We start from the raw sequence: 21,545 nt of genomic DNA, 5'->3' as shown, positions 1-21,545 counted from the left end.
AGGAGCAGTGGCCACAGAGCCAGCCTGCCATAAAAACTTCTCCCTCCTCAAGCTGTGGAAGCAGCCACGAGTTTGCAGTGTGCATGGCCTTAGGTCCCAACCTGCTAGATAGGGACCCCTCTGGATAGTTTGGTCCCTCGGATTATGCTACCCCTCTTGGCCAGACAACTCCTAGGGGCTCTCATACCGTCCAGCCCCCTCCCTTCTCTCTTCAGCACACCTTCTTAAATGTGAAGACTTGCCTCTGTTCACTTTCTGGGAATGGCCCCAAACACTTCTTTCATCCCCTGAAACCCTTAAATACATGAGCTCACGCAAATAAGATGGCCTCAAATATGTAACCAAGCACCATTAGATAGACTGATGACCATTGAAAGGCAACCTTCTGGATGCTTGGATGAAGCACTTCACGACTAAAGAACAGCTGTCAGCGAGCCCCTGAGAGACTGCTGTGTTTCTCAAGACAGTGGAGGCTTGCTCTGTCACTCTGAAGCACCAGGTGCACCACTGCTGTCATTGACCGGGATTAATTTATGACTCCATCATCCAGGACTAGAGAACAAGAAAGAAGGATAACATTGAATTGTCTTTCTTTCTTTCTTTTTGAAACTCCTTAATTTTCATTTCAGAGCACATGAGTGGTGATGCGGTGGAAGTGTGGATAGGTCTGAACCAGCTGGATGACCAGGCTGGCTGGCAGTGGTCCGATGGAACTCCGCTCAACTATCTTAACTGGAACCCCGGTACTCACAGTGTTTTAGTTGCCTTTCTTCATGTGACATCATCCTGCAGCCTTAAGCAGCAGCACTTCCTGTGTAGATATGACATGTTATTCTGAAAGTGGTCTATAAACATTTTTTTTAGCCTGACTGAATTTCTATGAGGCAAACTTTCCCAAACAAGAAAATAGAGGCCAAGAAGGTAAATTACTTAGCCAAAGTTGCTGGAGTATTAGGGTGGGGCCATGATTCTAGTCTTCTGTTTTAAAAATAGCAACAAATGCAAAATATCTCTCTACTTGAAAACAATAAAATTGGGTTTTTAGCAATCTTTGGGAAATCATTTAATTGTCATGCCTGGACTTTAACTGCAAAATCATAGATATAACATAAGGTTTCCTTATAGGATTTACTATGTATGCCAAACAGAAAGGCTGTCCCCTTGATGCTAAAACTACATTTCATATATTAAACTAACTGCTTTTGCTTCTAACTTAAACATGCACATCGTATTTTCAGAGGTAAATTTTGAGCCATTTGTTGAATATCACTGTGGAACATTTAATTCATTTATGCCAAATGCCTGGAGGAGTCGGGATTGTGAATCTACCTTGCCATACATATGTAAAAAATATCTAAACCACACTGATCACAAAATAATTGGTAAGTGTCTTCATTTTAAGTTGTTCTTATGTGTTGTTTACTTGTTCTCTCCATAATTCAAATTCCTCCTTATTTTTGCTGTTAAATTTACAATTTAAATTTAGCTAAGGCTGGTTTATAGTTATATGAAAATAATGTATAACTAGGCAATATCTGTTATTCCAAAGGCACCGTGAATTTCACAAATGCATTTAGGTTTGTACAAAAACTGAAACAAAATAACCTGTACATAGCAAACGTTTTCTTCCTCTCTTGAATTCTTAGTCATTCTGCATTAAAGAAACATGGTATGCTTTGTTTACTATTCTAGTTTTGAGTTTTATTTATGGTTCCCCTAGAAATTAAACATAAATTAGAAAATAATGTTATAAAATTCTTTACCTTGCTGATTTTCTCCAACATGACGAATCTGTTATTAGTAACACACCCTCCTCCCTGAAATAACACATGAAACTTTTAGATGTAATTAATACTTAAATAATACCTAATTTCAATCTAGTACCTGAAATCCAATTATTTCTGTTTTTAAGGTCTATTGCCTCCTTTTAGTTTCTGTGGGAATTAATGTCTTAACTCAGAAAGTAGAGATAAAAACATGAACATTTTTGAAAAGAATCATTACAACAATAATTAGAAACAACTAGATTTGAAATAATGAACCGAATTATCATTTAAAATATTGTTCCTTACAATTATGTTTTAACTTCCATATTCCTTTAAATAGCAAGTCTAGGAGCATTGTAGAATATGGGGTAGGGGTGAGGAGAGAAGACGCATGTCGTCATTTTTTTATGTAGAAATTTTTCCATTTTTTCAAGAATTTGCTGTGATGGCTATCAGCTGTTCCCTTTTCCCTGCCTCTCTTCTTTCTTTCATCTTCCTTTCTCCATTTCTTCCTTCTTCACTGTTGCTTTCTTTCTTATGCCATCTTGTACTCCCTCCTACCACCCTTCTTTTCTTCTGTTTTATTTATTCTTCTGATCTACTCACTGAGGTCAGAAGACCAGAAACAAGCCAAGCTTGTTTGGATTATTTGCTGTTGCTTCAAGTTCAACAGATTCTTTTGATGATGGAGCCCAATGACTTCAACCCGTGTTTCCAGCATCCCCAGGTTCCCTGCTTGGCTCTGCCTCTGCTTCAATCACAGAAGGTCCTCTTTACAAATTTCATGTTTAAAAGGGGTTCCATGACTACTTTTGTAGGTTGAAAACCATTGGGATAGATGATTATCTAAATGTTCCAACATTCTTTGACCATGATTCTAATTGCTGTCAGAGTCCTAGAAGCAATTTGGAAAAAAAAAAAAGTTTCATTTCCTAAATAGCTTTGAAGTCATATTCAACTAAATTAGTTCTTAAGGGAGGCACCTAGCTGTGGTTAATAAAATAAGGTAATGATGCTATCATCAGGATGGGGACAAGCTCCTGGAAAAGGAAAGCCAAAACTTGGCATGCACACCACCACCTTGCCCTCCAGTATCCAAAGCATCATGGCACTAGGTTCCCCTAAGTCCAATCCAGAATCCATATCAACTAGAGTGAGCCTCACATGAAACCTATTTATCATCCCTGCTTTAGAGGAAGGCTCTTTTCAGCTGAGGATACATATATATCCCACTCACATACTATGTATAAAATCCGTAATACTCCTTTTGCAATGTAAAAAGATTTCAAAAATAAACAGCTCTAACTATTAAATTTTATACCTAGCCCTGACTCTTAGCTTTCATTGTATGACTTTTGTCAATTTTCTTTACGTCTTCGTTTTTTTTACTTTATTAATATTTTTTAATTAAATTTTATTGTGTGTATTTAAAGTATACGACATGATGTTATAAGATATATATGGTTATATATATAAAATGGTTTATGTATTTATTAATATATATGTATTTTTATATGTAAGATATATATATAAAATGGTTATTATAGTGAAACAAATTAACACATCCGTCATCACACAGTTACCCGTTTTTCCCACTGTGGTAAAAGCAGCTATAACCTACTCATTTAGCAAAAATCCTGAATACAATTCACTATTAGTAACTATAGTCTTCATGTTGTACAATAGATCTTTAGACTTGTTCATTCTACATATCTGCTACTTTATATTCTTTGATGTACATTGCCCCATTTTCTTCTCCCCCATCCTGACCCCTAGTAACTTTTCATCCATTTAGCAATTCTATGTCTTTCGATTAGAGAATTTAATCCATTTGCATTCAAAGTAATTGTTGGTAAGGATTTACTACTGCCATTTTGTTCATTGTTTTCTGGTTGTTTTATAGACTTTTTGTTCTTTTCTTCCTCTCGTTGTTTACCTTTGTGATTCGGTGATTTTTTATAGTGCTAAGTTTTGATTCCTTTCTCTTTATCACATGTGTATCCGCTATAGTTTTTGCTTTGTGGTTATCATGAGATGTACATAAAAAAATCTATAGTTATAACAGACTATTTTACATTGGTTGCATTTAAAAACTCTAGACATATTTTTATCCTCCTCCCTGACAATTAAAATTTCGATGTCAAAATTCGTATCTTTTTATTTTGTTATTTCTTAACTTATTGTAGCTATAGTTTTTTTTTATCATTTTGACTCATACTGGAGATATGAGTGATTTACAGATCACCATTACAGTATTTGAGTCTTATGAATTTGACTATATATATTTACCTTTACCAGTGAATTTTATTCTTTGACATGTTTTCAAGTTAGTAATTAGCATCCTTTCATTTTTTTCTTTGAGAACTCCCTTAAGTATTTCTTGTAAGGCAGGTCTGGTGATGATGAATTCTCTCCTCTTTTGCTTGCCTGGGAAAGACTTTATTTTTCTTTCATTTCTGAAGGACAGATTTAATAGCTGTAGTGTTCTTTGCTGGAAATTTTTTTTTTTTTTTGGTATTTTGAATGTATTATCTCATTCTTTTCTTTCCTGGCCTGCAAAGTTGCTGCTGAGAAGTCTGCTGATAATCTAATGGCGATTCCCTTACATGTGATTTGGCATTTTTCCCTTGCTGCTTTTAAAATTCTGTCTTTGACTTTTGGCAGTTTGATTACAATATGCCTTAGTGAGGATTTCTTTGGATTAAATTTGTTTGAGGACCTTTAAGTTTCAAAAATGCTCATATCTTTCCCAAGACTTGGGAAGTTGTCAGCAATCATTTCATTAAATAAGTTTTCTGTCCCTTTCTCTGTCTCTTCTCCTTCCGAAATTCCCATAATGCGATGTTTGTTCATTTAATGGTGTCCCATAAGTCCCATAGGCTCTTCATTCTTTTTCATTTTTCTCCCTCTGACTGGATAATTTTAAAAGATCTGTCCTCAAGTTCACAGATTCTGTCTTCTGCTTGATCTAATCTTCTGTCGAAGCTCTCTATAGTAGCTTTTACTTGATTCATTGAATTTTTCAACTCTGATGTTTTCATTTGGTTCCTTTTTAAGATACCTCTTTGTTGAATTTCTCATTCAGATTATGAATTGTTTTCCTGATTTCATTGAATTCTCTTGCATTTCACTGAGTTTCCACAAGATCATTATTTTGAACTCCTTTTCAGACAATTTGTGAATTTCCTCCTCTTTGGTGTCAGTTACTGGAGAATTATTGTGTTCCTCTAGTAGTATCATATTTTCTTGCTTTTTTGCATTTCTCGTGTCCCTGAATTGATGTCTTCCCATATGATGGAACAGTCAACTCTTTCAAACTTTACAAATTGGCTTTCATAGGGAAAAACTTTCACCTGCAAATGGGCCTTAGAGTGCTAGTTAGGAAGTGTGTGGTGGCTCTGGTTCCAAGTGGATGCAGTGTTATGGCCTCTGTGCAGTTTCTTCAGCTGCAATCAATATCAGCAATGACTGTGGGTGCCTCAGTGGCCCAGGCTGCAGGTGCTTGGGGCTGCAGCAGCAACAGTCTGTGCTGTTAGGGTCCTCAGTGGCAAGAGCTTTCAGGATCCTCCTGTTCTCATTTTCCCAACAATAAGGAGTCTTAGCTGAGAGGACCCCTCTTGGTGCTGAGTCTGACATGGCCCAAAAGCAGTGGTGCAGGGGTCCAGAGCACAGATGCTTAGAACAGTTGAGGAAAAAGGGTCTGAGACTTATGATACAGGTTCACTCTCCAAGGCATGGGAGGATGAAGATTGCCCACAAAGCCAGGGTCTATGACTCTTAGGCACATCCCAGTAGCTTGGACCCAAGGGGCCAGGGTAGCTGTGACTCTGACCCTGGGGTGACAGAGAACATCACTGGCCCAGCTCCTAGGAAGGAGTGCTCTGGAGGTTTGGCCCCAGGCAGCAGAGCACATCTATAATTTGAGAACCAGAGCCAATGTGGCATAGTGGCAACTCAAGCTCTGAGGCTTGACCCTAGGATGGTGGAACCCATCCTAGGGTCAAGTATCTCAGACTCTGTGAAGGCAGGTACAATGGCAGCAAAGGCCCAGCTGTGGCTGAGGCAGTAGGGGACAAGAAGCAGCAAAAACATGACTCTACTCCCTGAGGAGGTGGAAGGCCTCAGCAGTTCAGGTTTTAGGGGACTGGTCTAGTTCCAGGGAAGCAGGGTGCTACAGTTGTTTGGCCTGGAGGACAGGGTATCCCAGCTCAGCCAATGCTGTTTCTCTGGGACATGGGGTGCTTCATTCAGCTCAGCCCTGGGAGGCACAGTTGCTCAGCTCAGACAAGGCACCAATTCCATAGGAGGTTGGGTGCTGCTTCAGCTCATGTGCTGGGGGCATGACTGCTTTGGGTAGTGAAGGCACCATTTCCCCTGGAAGTGGGGCACCACTTCAGCACAGGTACCAGGGTGTTACTGTTCTGGGAAGCCAAGGCAGAAATTCCCTGGGTGGTGAGGCACGGCTTCAGCTCAGGCACCAGGGCATGAATGCTCTGGGCTGCCAAGGCAAGGATTCCCTGGAAGGAAGGGTGCCACTTCAGCACAGGAGGCAGGGTGCCACTCAACACAGATATTGGGGGGCATGACTATTCTAGGTTGTTTCTTTGGGAGGCAGGGTGATAAGGCAGCTCAGGCTCTGAAGGGCAAGGTGCAGCAGCAGTTGGGAGAGGTAGATGAAGTACTCTGTGGCAGCTTGGCCGCACAGGTTAGAGTGGGGGCCCCACAACAGTTCGGCTTGGGGATGGTGGGTCACCAGGTAGGGTGCAGTGGCAACAAAACCTCAGTGATGGAAGGGTGCCATGGCTACTCACCCCCAGAGCAGAACACACTCCACCAGTGGTTACTTTTCCGAGATGTTGTAGCGCAGTAGCCACAGAGGCCACAGTGGGGCAGGGCACAGTGTTATCTCTTTCTCTAGGGGAAGCAAAGCTGTGTAGACTCAAAGCAGCCCCCTCACCTGAGCTTAGTGCCTGTGAGGACTGTAGGAGTGGTGAGGGCTATAGGTGATCACAGTGGTGATAGGGCTGTCAGGGTCCTCTTGCCCACCCTTTCCCCACAGGGAGAAGTCCCTCCTGGCTCTGAGCCGATCACAAGTGGGGGACAGGAGAGGGTTTCTCTGCCTTTTGTTGTTTCTGCTACTCACTTGATGTACTCCAGCACTCTCTTTCGGCAACCTTCATCAAGATGTATCTGTTTATTTATTGCTTTGCCTGTTCTTGTGAGGAGGTGAGTGTAGGGGATCTCTAGTCAGCCACCTTGCTGACATCACTACTCTTCTCATTTCTTTGTACCTTAGATATCTCATCTGGAAAATAAAGTTCTGAGATTCATTTGACCCTATATCTAGATCTAGATCATAGAGTAGACACTTCTCAACTCTGAAGATCTATAATTTCATGATTTATATGTCATTTCATATGTTTCTGTTTTTCACATTTTAAAGTAATCATATTGGTGGCAATTTATATAAAGGATAATAAGTGATGTTAAAATAATTGTGGAAAATGACTTTCTTTGTTGTTGGTTTAAAAAGAAAAAGATGCTTGGAAATATCATGCTACCCACTGTGAGCCTGGGTGGAATCCCTACAATCGTAATTGCTACAAACTTCAGAAAGAAGAAAAGACCTGGAATGAGGCTCTGCATTCTTGTCAGTCTGACAACAGTGCATTAATAGACATAGCTTCATTAGCAGAGGTGGAGTTTCTTGTAACCCTCCTTGGAGATGGTGAGTGCCAATTACCTTCAGTTTAAGAGGTATAAAATATAATGTAGTAACTACTTTTGTTAGTGGAATTAAAAAGAAATTTAAGCTATTTAAGAGTGGTTATTTATGGTACATATATTTAAAGTTTCTAAATAATATCCAGGAGTGCAAATTCATCAGATTTTTACAAAATACATGTTTGGACACTTTATAACATCTTCACATACGCCAGATATATTAGATGGTTTTTAATTTTTTTTAAAGGGGCAAAGGTTGTTTCCAAAAACTCCTTATTAAAAAACCTAAACCTGTAATTTAGCTTTATGGCCACTAGACAGCAGTAGTGTGTTGTGGTCATGTAATCTAAGTAATAAGGGGAGACTTCCTTAGGCAAATAACTGGATTTAAATAATTTTAGCCAGTAAAAATGAATACTTTATTTGGTGAGGTAGTTTTCAGACTATGAACCATGTCCAGGAGTTCCAGGCCCCTGGGCTTCCACTCAGCTTTGGTCCATCAGAGCAGGTCTGCTCCTCACTGTGTCGTATATTAATACTTGACATAGAAGTCCGCTGAAAAGCATTGAAATTGCTGACTTTGTTTTTCCTAAAATGAAAAAAAATAACCCAGACTCTACTTTTATGACCTTTCAATGTTAGGTTTTAGTCTGGAGTGAAAACACAAATCCTTCTCTGTCATTTTCCCTAATTCTCTGCATTTGGGATTGAGAGAATCCTTCGGGTGCTTATGTCAACAAGGGCACTTGCACATCTCTCTCAGTAATGTAGGGTCGTTCACCCCACCTAGGCTGTCAAGCTTTAGTTAATTTTTCAACAACCCGACTGCTCCCATTTCAATGACTTTAAGAGCTTCTGCTCCTTTTTTCCATGGCAAAAAAGAAAAAAGGCAAAAAAAAAAATGTATCTTTAAGCTAGACAATCATTAAAACTTTGGTTTTTTTTTAAATATGCCCTTTTCATAATCCAATGGATCTTCCTAGTTTTCCTTTCTCTAGGCGGAGCAAAACCAGACTTTTCAGATCCACTTTACAGACAACAGCAGAAACCAGAGTCCCAGGAATCTGACTGGCTTAGGCTCTGTCCTTGAATTGGCTTAGCTCACACTTTGCCTCACTTCTAAGGCCTATATCCAGCAGATCTGGACATTATGGGATGTCTTAGCCCATTTCTGTTGCTCATAACAGAATACCTAAGAAAAGTATAAAGAAAAAGGAATTTACTTCTTACAGTTATGAAGGCTGGAAAGTTTAATGTCAAGGGGCTGCATCTGGTGAGAGCCTTCTTGCTGGTGGGGATTCTCCGCAGAGTCCTGGGGTAGTGCAGGGTATCACATGATGAGGGGCTGAAAATGCTAACTCTTCCTCTTCTTATAAAGCCACCAGTCCCAATCCCATGATAACCAATTAATCCATGAATGGATTAATCTATTTATGAAGGCACAGTCATGTCCCCTCATAACCTAATCGCCTCTTAAAGGCCCCACCTCTCAATACTGCCACATTGGGGATTAAGTTTTAACATGAGTTTTGGAGGGGACAAACATTTAAACCATAGCAGGGGGTAGGGGGAAAGTTTTAAACAGGTATTTTGTACTGAGACATAAACATAGTTCATCACATGAAGAAATAAAGAAGAAATCACATGCAAAGTGGTATATTTTGGTAATAACCCATGTGTCATCTCCTTTGGAAATAATAGCATCTTGTGAGTAACTTACATTTATCTCTTACAGAAAATGCATCAGAAACATGGATTGGTTTGAGCAGCAATGGAATTCCAGTTTCCTTTGAATGGTCTAATGGCTCTTCAGTCATCTTTACTAATTGGAACATACTCGAGCCCCAAATTTTTCCAAATAGAAGCCAGCTATGTGTCTCAACAGAGCAATCTGTGAGTTGATTCATTTGTTCAAAGCTCACTTTGCTGGACTAGTGTTGAGGGCCACCTGTGCCAGGGACTTGAGCGGGGCAGAGACCAAGACAGAGATGGTCCCTGCTGCTGGCCAAGGCTTGCCCAGTTTAATGATCAAAAAGGAGACCAGTGGTGAGGAGGAAGTAGGAGATGGGGCAGGAGGAAGGCAAAAATGCCAGGTTTATAGGCCACAGTATAGGAAGCACTCAAGTGCTGCAAGGGGGTGAAGGGCATGATCTGATTTACATTTTTAGGAAGTAATTGTGGCTGCTATATAGAGAATGGATGGGAGAGGGATAAAATGAAGCAGAAAAACCAGTTTGGAGGCTACTCCTTGGTTGAATTAGGGTGGTGACTATGAAGAGAAGTGAACAGATGCAAGGATGCATTGGAGAACAGGATGCACTGCTAATTAGATGTGGGGCTGAGAGAGAGGCAGGTTTTGGCTTGAGCAACCACCATTTGGGTGGATGGTGGTGCTGTCGGCCACCGTGGTGAAGATGAGGGGAAGAGCTGAGGGTTGGAAGATTACTCTGGAGAGTGATGGTTTTTAAGCTGCATTATCTTATTAACATAAAAGGATTCAAACGCCATGTGTAACCTCTTTGAAAATTGTAAAGCAATGGTAAGTCACTCTTATTCTCACATGAATGGAAAGGTCCCGGTGGCCTGAACATCACACTTATCCCTGTGTTCTAGTCTCTCATTCATCTAAAGACCTGACTATACAGAATTAGTTTAATCCTGAGCCATTTGAACAATTTATATATGTCTAAACCAGACTTAATCTCTTTGATCAGAAAGCTGCTGAATGTACTGGCTGAGTCTGAAGAGGTCGTTGGAACCAGGGAGACGTCCTCATTCTTTCTAACCGCCAGAATACATGTCAAATCCCCCCGAGAAGTATTACTAAATGTTACTGAAGTAGCTTGACAAAGTAATTGTGCCAACCAAACATGGAAAATTTCTATGCACTTCCTTTTGTGACATGTTTCATCTCTTAAGACAAGAGATGCTACAGCACAGATATAATTATAGGTGCACAGTGTCTCTGAGTCACATTTGAGGAGGGGCAAACAATGACCTCTCTAAATGTTTGTCTTGGGTCTAGCTCTGATGAAATCCACCACTGTTTACTCTACAGTATCTGAGACTTTATTGGTTGGTTCATTGGTGTTAATATAATTAAGATGACCTACATTTCCTATTGACAGACGTGGATATTTCATTTAGCATGGTTACAGAACAGGAGCCAACATTTGGACAGGGGTTATTTTCCAGAGAGTGAGGATAGGTATTAATATTATTGGGTGTATCAGGACAGTGCTCCTGTAAGTGTGATATTTTGTGGCCCCTTTTTTGGCAGCTCAGTAGCTCCTTAAATAGTAGATGTATAAAAATTAACATTTATTTCCATGAAGCAGAACTCAATGTGAATATAATTATTATAATTAACAAGTTACCTAATCATGGTTGACACCTAAATTTGAATGTGAGAGCCTAGGAAACTATTTATTCATTCATCCATCCCTCCAACAGTTATTAAGCAACTACAGTATGCCAACACTGTCCTATAACTGGGTAGTCTGCAGAAGATTTCATGGGGTAGTGAAACAGGGCTCCTCTTACAGATGAAGGTGTCAGCCCCAGACATAATATTTTTCTGAGTGTCATGAAAGGGCTCCACATTCCCCGAAAATTCTAGATGCCTGAAATGCCACTAGGAATTTGAATTGCGTAGTTTTAGCCTAAGGTTCTGATTTGTGTTATTAAAAAAATCATTTGGGAGGATAAAATTTTAATCTGTTAGTAGTTATTATATCATTATTAATGAAGACTCTGAGAGTAGCCTTTGGTAGAATTAGGAGAAGACACGAAGGTGTCTGCCTATCATATAAAGAGGAAATGGGGTGGTGCTGTGCAGAATTAGTGAGGAAGGGAGACACTGGGAGTTAAATGTGAATTTCAGCTATGCAAATGTTATCTAGGATGATTCATGGTGCCTCCCAGGCATTTCCCCTGTATCAGGTTTATACATGAAAGCAGCAAAGCATTCAATTTAACACTTAGAAGTGGGTGGAGACAGACACAGCACTCTCACTTGGTCGGGGGATGGCTTCATCCAAGTGGTTCTCAAAGTGTGGCCCCCAGACCAACAGCATTACCATCATCTGAAAACTTGTCAGAAATGAAAATTCTTGGCTCCCATCAGACACTCTGATCATGGGGCCCAGTCCTCTGTGTTTCAGTAACTCCTCCAGGTGCTTCTGCTGAACACTAAAGATTGAGAAGTACCACTCTGTCCCATCTTTTAAAAGAAAAATGGAGACCAGCTTGATGGAAAGCCAGGCTGACCTTGGTATCAATCCAAGCTCCAATTTCTACTGACTATAGAACCTTGTGCAAAATATTAAACCTAATAATCTTTAAAATGGTAATAATAATCCCCACCTCACAGGAACATTGGGATAACATATGAAAGTCACCCTACATTAAGCCTGGCATGTGGCAGCCGTCAAGAAACACAGGTTAGTTGCTCCTGCTCACCCAGTTCGGGACTGCAGCCTTGAAACCCGTGCTGGAGAGAGAGGGGGCCTCCCACCCATGGAGAGAGTCTCAACTCTTTCTGTGACAAAGCAGGCTCCTGCCTGAGACATCAGCCCATGCAGAAACGCTTAGTATTAACCATATTTGTGTTCATAATAATTGGTTTTGCCCATCAACATCAGCACAGAGTGAATTCTTGTGACCTTTTTCTCCTTAGGAGGGACACTGGAAAGTTAAAAACTGTGAAGAAACACTTTTTTACATTTGTAAAAAAGCAGGCCACGTCCTTTCTGACACTGAATCAGGATGTCAAGAGGTAAGTGCTATTAACATTGTGACTTAGGTACGGGGACTTCATAACTAGGATAATACAGCTGCCCTCAATCTAAAGTGAATGTGTGTGTGTGTTGTGTGTGTGTCTCCCTCTCTTTCACCCTCTCTCCCTTCTTTCCTTCCCTGCTCCTTTTTCAGTTCCTAGAACAGTTGTCTTGCTATCTTCTTTGACCTAAGACTACTTTTCTTTTGAGATAGAAAATGTAAGTGGTCCTGATGTACCATCTGTGCAGTGACTGTCCTGTGATGCCCGGTCTCGTAGCTGGTTCTCCTAGTTTTCAAGTGGGATGTCAAAACTATTGTGTTCCTTTGAGTCAGAGCGAACTTCTGCACCCAGGGTCTCTCCTTACTTTCACTTTTCTCAGACTTCAATATTCGAGTAGAATACAATGATGGAGAGAAGTGCATGTTTGCAGTATATTTGTAATACAATCTGGAAAAGGGATAAAAAAATACTTTAATATTTTAAGTAAAAAAGTATTTTAGATATTTCAAGTAATAAAAATAAGTTTAAAATTAAAAGGTAGAAAATTGTGTTTTAAATTTCTTAAAATACATTCAATATATCCTACACTAAAGTTGCATAAAATCTACCTGTCAGCATCCTCAGCACACGTACTCACATTCGCTCACATGCTCTCCCTCTCTCTCTCTGTCTCTCATTGGAAATTTTTATACAGTATGAGTCACAGAATTTTTCCAGATCTGTTTTTTTATGCAACTCTGCTTTAATTATTTTCTCTTATAATCCAATTATTTGTATTCCAACTAAACAATGACCCATCTCCCCAGAAATTGCATTTTATTCGTTAATCAATGTGTAAACATGTGAATGACTCTTCATACTAGGTAATGCATGTACCATAGCTGACATGTCACCAAACATTTTACCTAATGATTATAATTTCCGAATTAGTTATAGCTGATCACTGACTTATCTCTACCTAAACAGAAATATTGGGGAGCGGGGAGGCATTGGTCTTATTGTGACTTTCAAGGGAACTCAACATGTTTTATTTTTGTTGAAAGGACAACGAACTTCTTACACAAGATAAACAGAACTGACGTCCTATTCAAACTTTTGTTCACTGCTTCCCTTCTCCCTTTACCAGTATCTAAAGATTCTGAGTTCAGAGCCAATATTGCAGCATTGTGGGGAAATTCCCATTAATTTTATTGGGCATCCGTCTGTGACTATGGTTTTGAAAGGTTTCTTTCTTTTAGACAGTTGCTTCAGTGTAATTCTCTTAACAGTCTGCACTTACAAAATCAACTTGTAATAACAGTCTAGATAATTTCAAAGCAAAAAAAGTGATTTATTTTTTCCTTCTGTATCACTTTTTTGAGATTGGACAATGTGAGCCATTGTTTCAGTGTTGTCATCATTTCTTCCATTTTAAAATGAAATTACACCTAGCATACAAAGGACTAACTTATATAATCAATTATCCTTTCCACTTTCATTTTGTGGACAAAGGCTTGTAGTAAGGAGTCTTTTTTTTTTTTTTTTTTTTTAGCTATTCTGCTCCACATCTTTTTTCCCTCTGTTTTCTTGAGCCTGTTCAGTTCTGGGATTTTTTTGTTTTGCTAAGCAGCTTATGATCTAAAAACTACTAATAAAGAAGAAATGCATTGTCAGAAAGGTCAGATGTCAGCCTCCCTCCTCCCGTCCTTCCAAGTACAAAAGCAGTGTAACCTCCCTGCCCCTATCCCGGAGTGATCCACGAAGGAGCTGTCTGGAGCTGTCAGTGACTCACACGGAGAAGGCCGGGAGTACAACTAAAAGCCAGTGAGTTCAGAGCAGATCCTGGATGGCCGGGTGCAGGAGCTCCTGTGATCCACACCTCATTTAAGGATATGTTTTGAACTAAAATAGCTGATTTCTAAATTAAGGTCTTCTTCAATTTACTGTGAGACCAAGACCTTTTTCAAGAAATGCACTAGAAATCATTTTATGTCTGATCAAAAGCTGGCAAGTATTGGCATGGCATAAAATGAAGAGTATTTTAAAACTAGTGAATAAGTACAAATAGGTATAAGTGATGTGACTTTATAATATTGGAAAAAAGACCTAAAATAACTCAGTTGAAATATAGAAGACTAATGAAGGTATGCCTTCTGCACTGCATGACTTCAAAGAATAGAGCCACCCACCCTTCATTGCTCCCAAGGCTAAGCCATAGAGCATCACGCTTGTCATTTTTGTCTGAGTGCCAAAGCTTGCTTTCTTCCTCTCTAAAAGGCCAGCCAGTTAATTTAGGAATAATCTTTACACACACACACATATAAATATGCCATTCTCTATTTGGAAGCTTTATGATCCCACCAAGATCATCCTGGACTGCACCAGAGTTGGTTTCCAGGCCCCACTGATCCACTAGTTTGTGACTTTATCCAAGTCCCTAACCTCAGTGAATCTCAGTGGGATAACACGAAATAATCAATTTCAAAGAAGGTTGATTAAAATTTATAGGTTTTAATGTTTCCACGAAAGTTGAAAATATCTACAGTATAATCTAGATACATATGTCCTCTTTGTTCATATTGAGCCCCCCATTTCAATTCTAAGATCTCTATCTGCATTGTCTCCCTTTGATTCTCAAAACAGCCCCACAGATACTATTATTATCACCATTTTATAGATGAGAAAACTAAGAGGTCAAATAAGATCACATGGTGGTAGAACCAGGTGCGTTCAAAATCATGCATTCTGACTCCAGAGCCAACACTCTTAATTTTTACCCTCCTGTACTAGGGGGATGGGGGAGAAAGAGAGAGAGAGAAAGAGAATCTCAATCTTGAGTGAGTGCCCCTTTATTTGCTTTTAAGGTTTTGGGTTTTAACTTAATTAAAATTTTTAGGTTTTAAGATAGTTAAATAAATGTAGAAGTGGCTATAGCTAATGGCATTACTAGATAGAACAAATATAAAGATTTCAAGGAGTTTTGAGTGAGTCAGAGGAGAACGTTATATAAATGGTAAAAAATATATATATGCAAAAAAGATCTCTTGGTATTTAACTAAATCAGATTATGTCCTTAATTTCCCTTTTCTTTTTTTAAGGGATGGGAGAGACATGGCAGATTCTGTTACAAAATTGACACAGTTCTTCGAAGCTTTGACCACGCTTCCAGTGGTTATTACTGTCCTCCTGCACTTGTAACCATTGCAAACAGGTAAACAAAAATTTTCTAACAGAAACATGACTATGCTTTGATGATAAAAATCTAGCTGCAACCATAACTTGTCAAAATCTAAACTGTGCCATACATTGGAGTATTAAATTATTCAAATTATTTATTGAGATGAATTTCAATCATACAATGTTATTCCTAAACTGATTTCTGAGTTACAAATAGTAACATTTAAGGTGACTTTTACTTTCTATAAAGGTTTATTAATTAGCTTTGCTAATATATTCAGTTGTTTTTAGATTTTATCTTCTAACTGCTTGTAATGAAAAAGAAACATGTTGTTTATTAATAACAATTAAGTATTTTTTAAATGTAATTTTTTAAATGTAAAAGTGTGATTTGCATGGTTTTTTTTTTTTTTAACAGAAAAGGAACTCTAACTAAAATGTGGAGGATATTCAAATGCTTCACCATTGCTTCTTAGGTCAATTTTGTTTAGATTGAGACTTCTCTGTGCACATGTCTTCCTGATGCTGACACAGAGACTGTGCCCTTTTTTACATTCCATACAATTTGAAGCATGCTACAGATGTGTAATACCTGTAGGAGATAAAAGTACCAACAGCAAAGGTGATGTCATGCCAGGAGGACAGTGAGGGCTGGGAGACCAACTCTTCCCTGCTGAAGACAGAAGCAGGGGCTCTTTTCATTGGCTCCACGGGAAACTACACCTACAAAGCAAGTTACTTGCTTTTTTGCCCAGGCCATTGCCTTTAAAAATGTCCACAGAATACCAGCAAATAGGACAACTGGTCTATGGTTTCACATAGATACCCTTCACATGTGAGCATAATTTGTAAACGGATTCCTGTATGCTTTCTCTGCTCTCGTCACATTGGGAGTCAACATGCAAAGCCATCACTATTTCCTTCCTCCACTTGCCTTCTTCCTTTCCTGCCTTCGTTCCCACCTTTCCTCCAAACAGCACACTGGAATGCACATGCACACGCACACATGTGCACACGCACACAGAGAAATGGACCGATGGCAATTTCACAGACTAAATCACCTGGTGAAACATTTTATGCTCAGGAGACACTCCCTTCAGGATCTAGCACTATCTTCGATGTATCTTAGCTCTGTTTTTAGTTCGTCTTTCTCCTTCCCAGGTGTAGCTACCAGGCAGAAGGAAGCCTTTATCAACTTGCTAACCCACCCAAAAAATTCCACGAGCACCTTGGGTTGGAAGTCCCCCAATCAGTGAGTCAACATTTATGGGAGCCTGACCAATGGAGCTATGCTCTTCTGTTAATCATAATTTAATTATGCTTTTCACTGAAGAAAATAAGTCTAATTGTTTCATCTGGTTTTTTATGTCTTATTCTTTCTTTTCTTTTTTTGTCTAATAGTTTTTGAGTGCCTGTCACATATCTGGCACTGTGTTAATTACTTTTCATATGTTACCTGACCACACAGAAAATTAATAGCCAAGAGTTTATTAGGAAGTTATTTATAGAATACCTATTTTGTGAGAGGCATCCTATTAAACACTGACATTCTATACAAAAGAAATAAAAGGGATAGTATAATCATCTGGTGCCTTTTGGAGCCCAGCAGCTGAAGAGACAGAACACAGACACATGAAATAAGTGAAGAAAGTAGAATAATGCAATAAATGGACGAACTCAAAGTAATATTATAGGTAGGCCATAGCGCCAACAGCTAAGGCAGAAATCTGTAACAATACTTCGTACTCTACAAATCCCTTGGGGACCTCATGCAAATGATAGAAAGTGTCTGGGGAAAAAAAATCTGTTTCATTTCCTCAAAAACTGAATGCAGGAGTATGTTTGAATACTTGAAATGTTTCCTGTAAGCAGAACCATGGCATAGGTAAGTTTATTTTTATCCCAGTCTAGACCTCCTAGGCCCATCCATGGTGCCTTGTGCTATTAGTTCTATCTTGATGTTCCCTGGTCCTCGGCTCCCAGTGTCAAGAGTGAGTACTGGTAATGAGTTGAGCCGATGACAGAGTGATCACAAATACAAAGCAATCCACACAGTTTATTACAGAAAAGAAAGAAACTGCATAAAGTGAAAGTAAAAAAGGAAGCTATCTAAAGTGAAAATGCATTCCAGAGAGAGGAACAGGTCAGTTTCCAGGAGTGGAGAAAGATGTTGAGGACTCCCAGGTGTTTCCTTTTATTGGCCTGGTCCAGGGGCAGGCTTACAGGCAGTGTGTGAAAAAAAATACCAAATGATCATCAGGTGTTCTGCGTTTTCGTGCAGTTCCTTCCCCTGATTGGTGCCCGGCTTCTCCACACCTAGAAACCACCCTCCTGGCCAACACTCACCACCTGCAGATTTGATCCCTACCTAACTAAGTGTTGGCAAGCTCCCCAGGCACTGACCAAGTCCTGGCAGGACTACACGGGAGCAGGAATGAGGCACCTTTCCGAGTCAGTTAACATAAGTGTATACTACACACCCCAAGCAGTAACTCCAACAGAGGACTTACAAATTGAGGAAAGGAAAGGCCCCATCCTCTTAATTTCTAATATTCAGACCCCATCAGAAAAGAAACAAGGGTCCACACCGTCCTGCTCTTTGAGTGATAATACATATCAGAATATTCACCAACAGCATCTTTTGTCTGAGAAGGTTGGGCAGTAGACAGAAAGTCTCCTTAGATCCCAGAGCGTCCACTAGCAGCCTTGGTAATCATTTTCCTCCATTGCTGATTTCCTGTTTGAGTTAAGACACTCCTGTCACTCTTCAGTACCCAAGCTTGTAGTTGCTAATTGATTTTCCCCTCTTCTGCACAATGGAGTGACAGGTTTGATGGGCACAATTAGAAGCACCTGCTACAGATTACTTATTTCTTTTGTTATTGGTCAACTGCTGCTGGTCTAGGACTTTTAACACTTTGTGGAATTGCGAGGGGAAGAAAAACAGATCCCATATTGCTGAATAACAGACTTTTATTTGCTTGCCAATTGTTATGAAACTTTTTTAGGCCTGGCCACTTTGTTTCCGGACAAAGCATGACTGTAAAACTTGAGTTCCAGAGTTGCAATGGATGATTGTCTAAATGCATGCATATCTAAATCTTGAATCACGGAATATTTGGCACAAAGTAATCCAAAGGACATTCCATTTTGTGAATTTTGCCAAAAGTGAGAAATCCTACAGTATCTCATTTTCTGCTAGGTTTAAATGTGCCTTGTTTTCAAGTATTTTTTCAGCTCTGACGTTTTCCTACAACTGCCATATCCCCCAAAACACATTTGCAGTAAACTTTTTTTATTGTGGTAAAATATACATATACATAAACAAAATTTGCCATTTTAGCCATTTTTAGGTGTACAGTCCAGTGGCATTAAGTGCACTCATATTATTGTTCACCCACCACCACCATCCATCTCCAGAACTTTTTTCATTTTCCCAAACTGAACTTCTGTACCCATTAAACAGTAACTTCCTATTCTCCCCTCCCCCAGCACCTGGCAACCACCATTCTATTTTCTATTTCTATGAGCTTAACTACTTTAGAGATCTCACGTAAGTAGAATTATGCAGTATTTGCTTTTCTGTGTCTAACTTATTTCACTTAGCATAACGTCCTCAAGCTTCATCATGTGATAACATATGTCAGAATTTCCTTCCTTTTTAAGGTTGATTAATATTCCATTGCATGTATATACATTTTATTTATCCATTCATCCATCAATTGATATTTAGGTTGCTTCCACCATTTGGCTATTGTAAATAAATGCTGCTATGAACACAAATGTACAAATATCCTTTGAGTCCCTGCTTGCAATTCCTTGGGGATTGCAAATACTTGGGGGGTATATACCCAGAAGTGAAATTAGTGAATCATATGATAACTCAATTTTTAATTTTTTGAGGAGCCACGATACCGTTTTCCATAGTGGCTGCACCATTTCACATTCCCACCAGCAGTGCGCAAGGGTTCTAATTTTTCCACATCCTGGCCAATTCTTGCTATTTTCTGGTTGTTTTGTTTTGATCGCAGCCATCCTACTGGGTGTGAAGTAGTATTTCATTGTGGTCTTGATTTTCGTTTCCCTAAGGATTAATGATGTTGAGCATCTTTTCGTGTGCTTATTGGCCATCTGTTTATCTTCTTTGGAGAAATGTCTATTCAGGACCTTTGACCATTTCTTAATTTGAGGTGTTTGCTTTTTTCTGTTGTTGAGTTATCTGAGTTCTTTATATATTATGGATATTAATCTCTTATCTGATATATGGTTTGCAAATATTTTCTCACATTTTTGTGGTTGTCTTTTCCCTCTGTTAATAGTGTCCTTGGAGGCACAAATGTTTTTAATTTTGATTAAGTTTAATTTATCCATTTCTTATTTTATTGCCTGTACTTTTGGTGTCATATCCAAGAAATCATTGCCAAATCCAATGTCACAAAGCTTTTCCCTATGTTTTCTCCTAAGAGTTTTATCATTTTAGCTGTTATGTTTAGGGCTTTCATCCACTTTGAATTCATCTTGACACATGGTAGAAGGTAAGGGTCCAACTTCATTCTTGTGCAAGTGGATATCCAATTTTCCCCACACCATTTGTTGAAAAGACTGTCATTTCTCCGTTGAATAGTCTTGGTACCCTTGTCAGAAATCACTGGACATATATGTGAGGGTTTATTTCTGGGCTTTCTAGTCTATTCCATTGGTCTCTATGTTGGTCTTTATGCCAGCACCACACTGTTTTGATTACTGTAGCACTGTAGTAAGTTTCAAAATCAGAAGTGTGAGACCTCTAACTTTGTTCTTTTTCACAATTGCTTTGGCTATTTAGGATCCTTTGAAATTCCATATGAATTTGAGGATGAATTTCTCTATTTCTGCAAAAATTATTAATATCACTGGGATTTTGATACGGATTGCATTGGATGTGTAGATCACTTTGGGTAGTATGGCCATCTTAAAACAATATTAAGTCTTCCAAGCCATGAACACAGGATGTCTTTCCATTTATTTGTGACTTCTTTTTTTTTTTAATCTGGAGCCAAAGATTTTATTTTTGTGTCTTCATCAGTCAGGATGTCTAAGTAATGCTGCAATAAAAAAAACCCACAAATTTCATTCATTTAAAACAACAACAGATTATCACACACTATATATCCATTACACTATGCCTGGAAGAAGGAGATTTTAAATATTTATGAATATCTCAAATGAACACCTGCATTGAATTTAGTCAACTGCACAGTTAGAAAGAATACAACCTATACAAGACCATCTTCACTTCTGATATCAATTGCAAATTTGCTGTGTGGGGTGAGGGGCAGTGTCAAAAATCACCCTTAGGTTCAATAATCCCCTAGAAGGACTCACAGAACTCACTGAAAGATGTTATACTCTTGCTTACAGTTTACAGCAGGGAAAGCGGCCAGGTTAAAATCATCCAAAGGAAGAAGCCATAGCAAAGAGTCTAGAAAAGGCACCAAACACAGAGATTCTGTTGTCCTCTCCCCATGGAATCATAGATGTATTACTTTCCCATCATTGATGTATGACAATTTAGAGTTCTGGCAACCAGGGAAACTCACCCAAGCTTTTGGTGCCCAGAGATTTTACTGGGGCTCAGTCACATATATTCATGTGGCTGTCCTTTAGTCTCTAGCCCCTCCCAGAGGTTCAGGCTAATGCCTTTATTCTTCCTTCCTTCCCCACCCTCAGACAAATAAAGACACTCCTATCAAGCAGGAAATTCCAGGGGACTAGAGATCATATCTCAGTAGCCAAAGGTAAAGGCCGGACCTCTCTTTGGTTTAACTTAATTCTTCATTGTGTAACACCATGTTATTATTTCACATTTTACTTACTGACTTTTGGTTAATTGACCAAATACAGGATCCAATTTCATTGGATAAGAGGACTCCTGCTAAAATTAATTAATCCCAATTAAGTTTTTAGTAGCAGTTGGATATTAATTATCTCAATCAAATATTGCCCACACAGAGTACAAAGCATGCTTCTCTACCCCAGATGGGGTAGGTTGTTCGATAAAGTAGAGTAATCTCCAGAACTTTTTTCATTTTCCCAAACTGAACTTCTGTACCCATTAAACAGTAACTTCCTATTCTCCC

At 39.1% G+C, this 21,545-nt stretch overlaps 1 protein-coding gene across 1 annotated transcript in view; it reads left to right on the top strand.

Moving 5' to 3' along the window:
• PLA2R1 (phospholipase A2 receptor 1, 180kDa) overlaps window positions 1-21,545 on the top strand; it is a 140,275-nt gene that overhangs the window by 34,641 nt on the left and 84,089 nt on the right. Inside the window, exons 5-10 of the mRNA XM_012655814.1 lie at window positions 630-743; window positions 1,239-1,382; window positions 7,300-7,494; window positions 9,226-9,383; window positions 12,169-12,267; window positions 15,348-15,460. Of these exons, the coding sequence (XP_012511268.1) occupies window positions 630-743; window positions 1,239-1,382; window positions 7,300-7,494; window positions 9,226-9,383; window positions 12,169-12,267; window positions 15,348-15,460 (823 nt within the window). The remainder of the gene's footprint in view (window positions 1-629; window positions 744-1,238; window positions 1,383-7,299; window positions 7,495-9,225; window positions 9,384-12,168; window positions 12,268-15,347; window positions 15,461-21,545) is intronic.

Source organism: Propithecus coquereli, unplaced genomic scaffold (genome assembly GCF_000956105.1).
Source record: "Propithecus coquereli isolate 6110/MARCELLA unplaced genomic scaffold, Pcoq_1.0 Scaffold49, whole genome shotgun sequence".
Taxonomy (NCBI): Eukaryota; Metazoa; Chordata; class Mammalia; order Primates; family Indriidae; genus Propithecus; species Propithecus coquereli.
The sequence above is the reverse complement of the archived record's forward strand: the minus strand, read 5'-3'. Positions and strand labels throughout refer to the sequence as shown.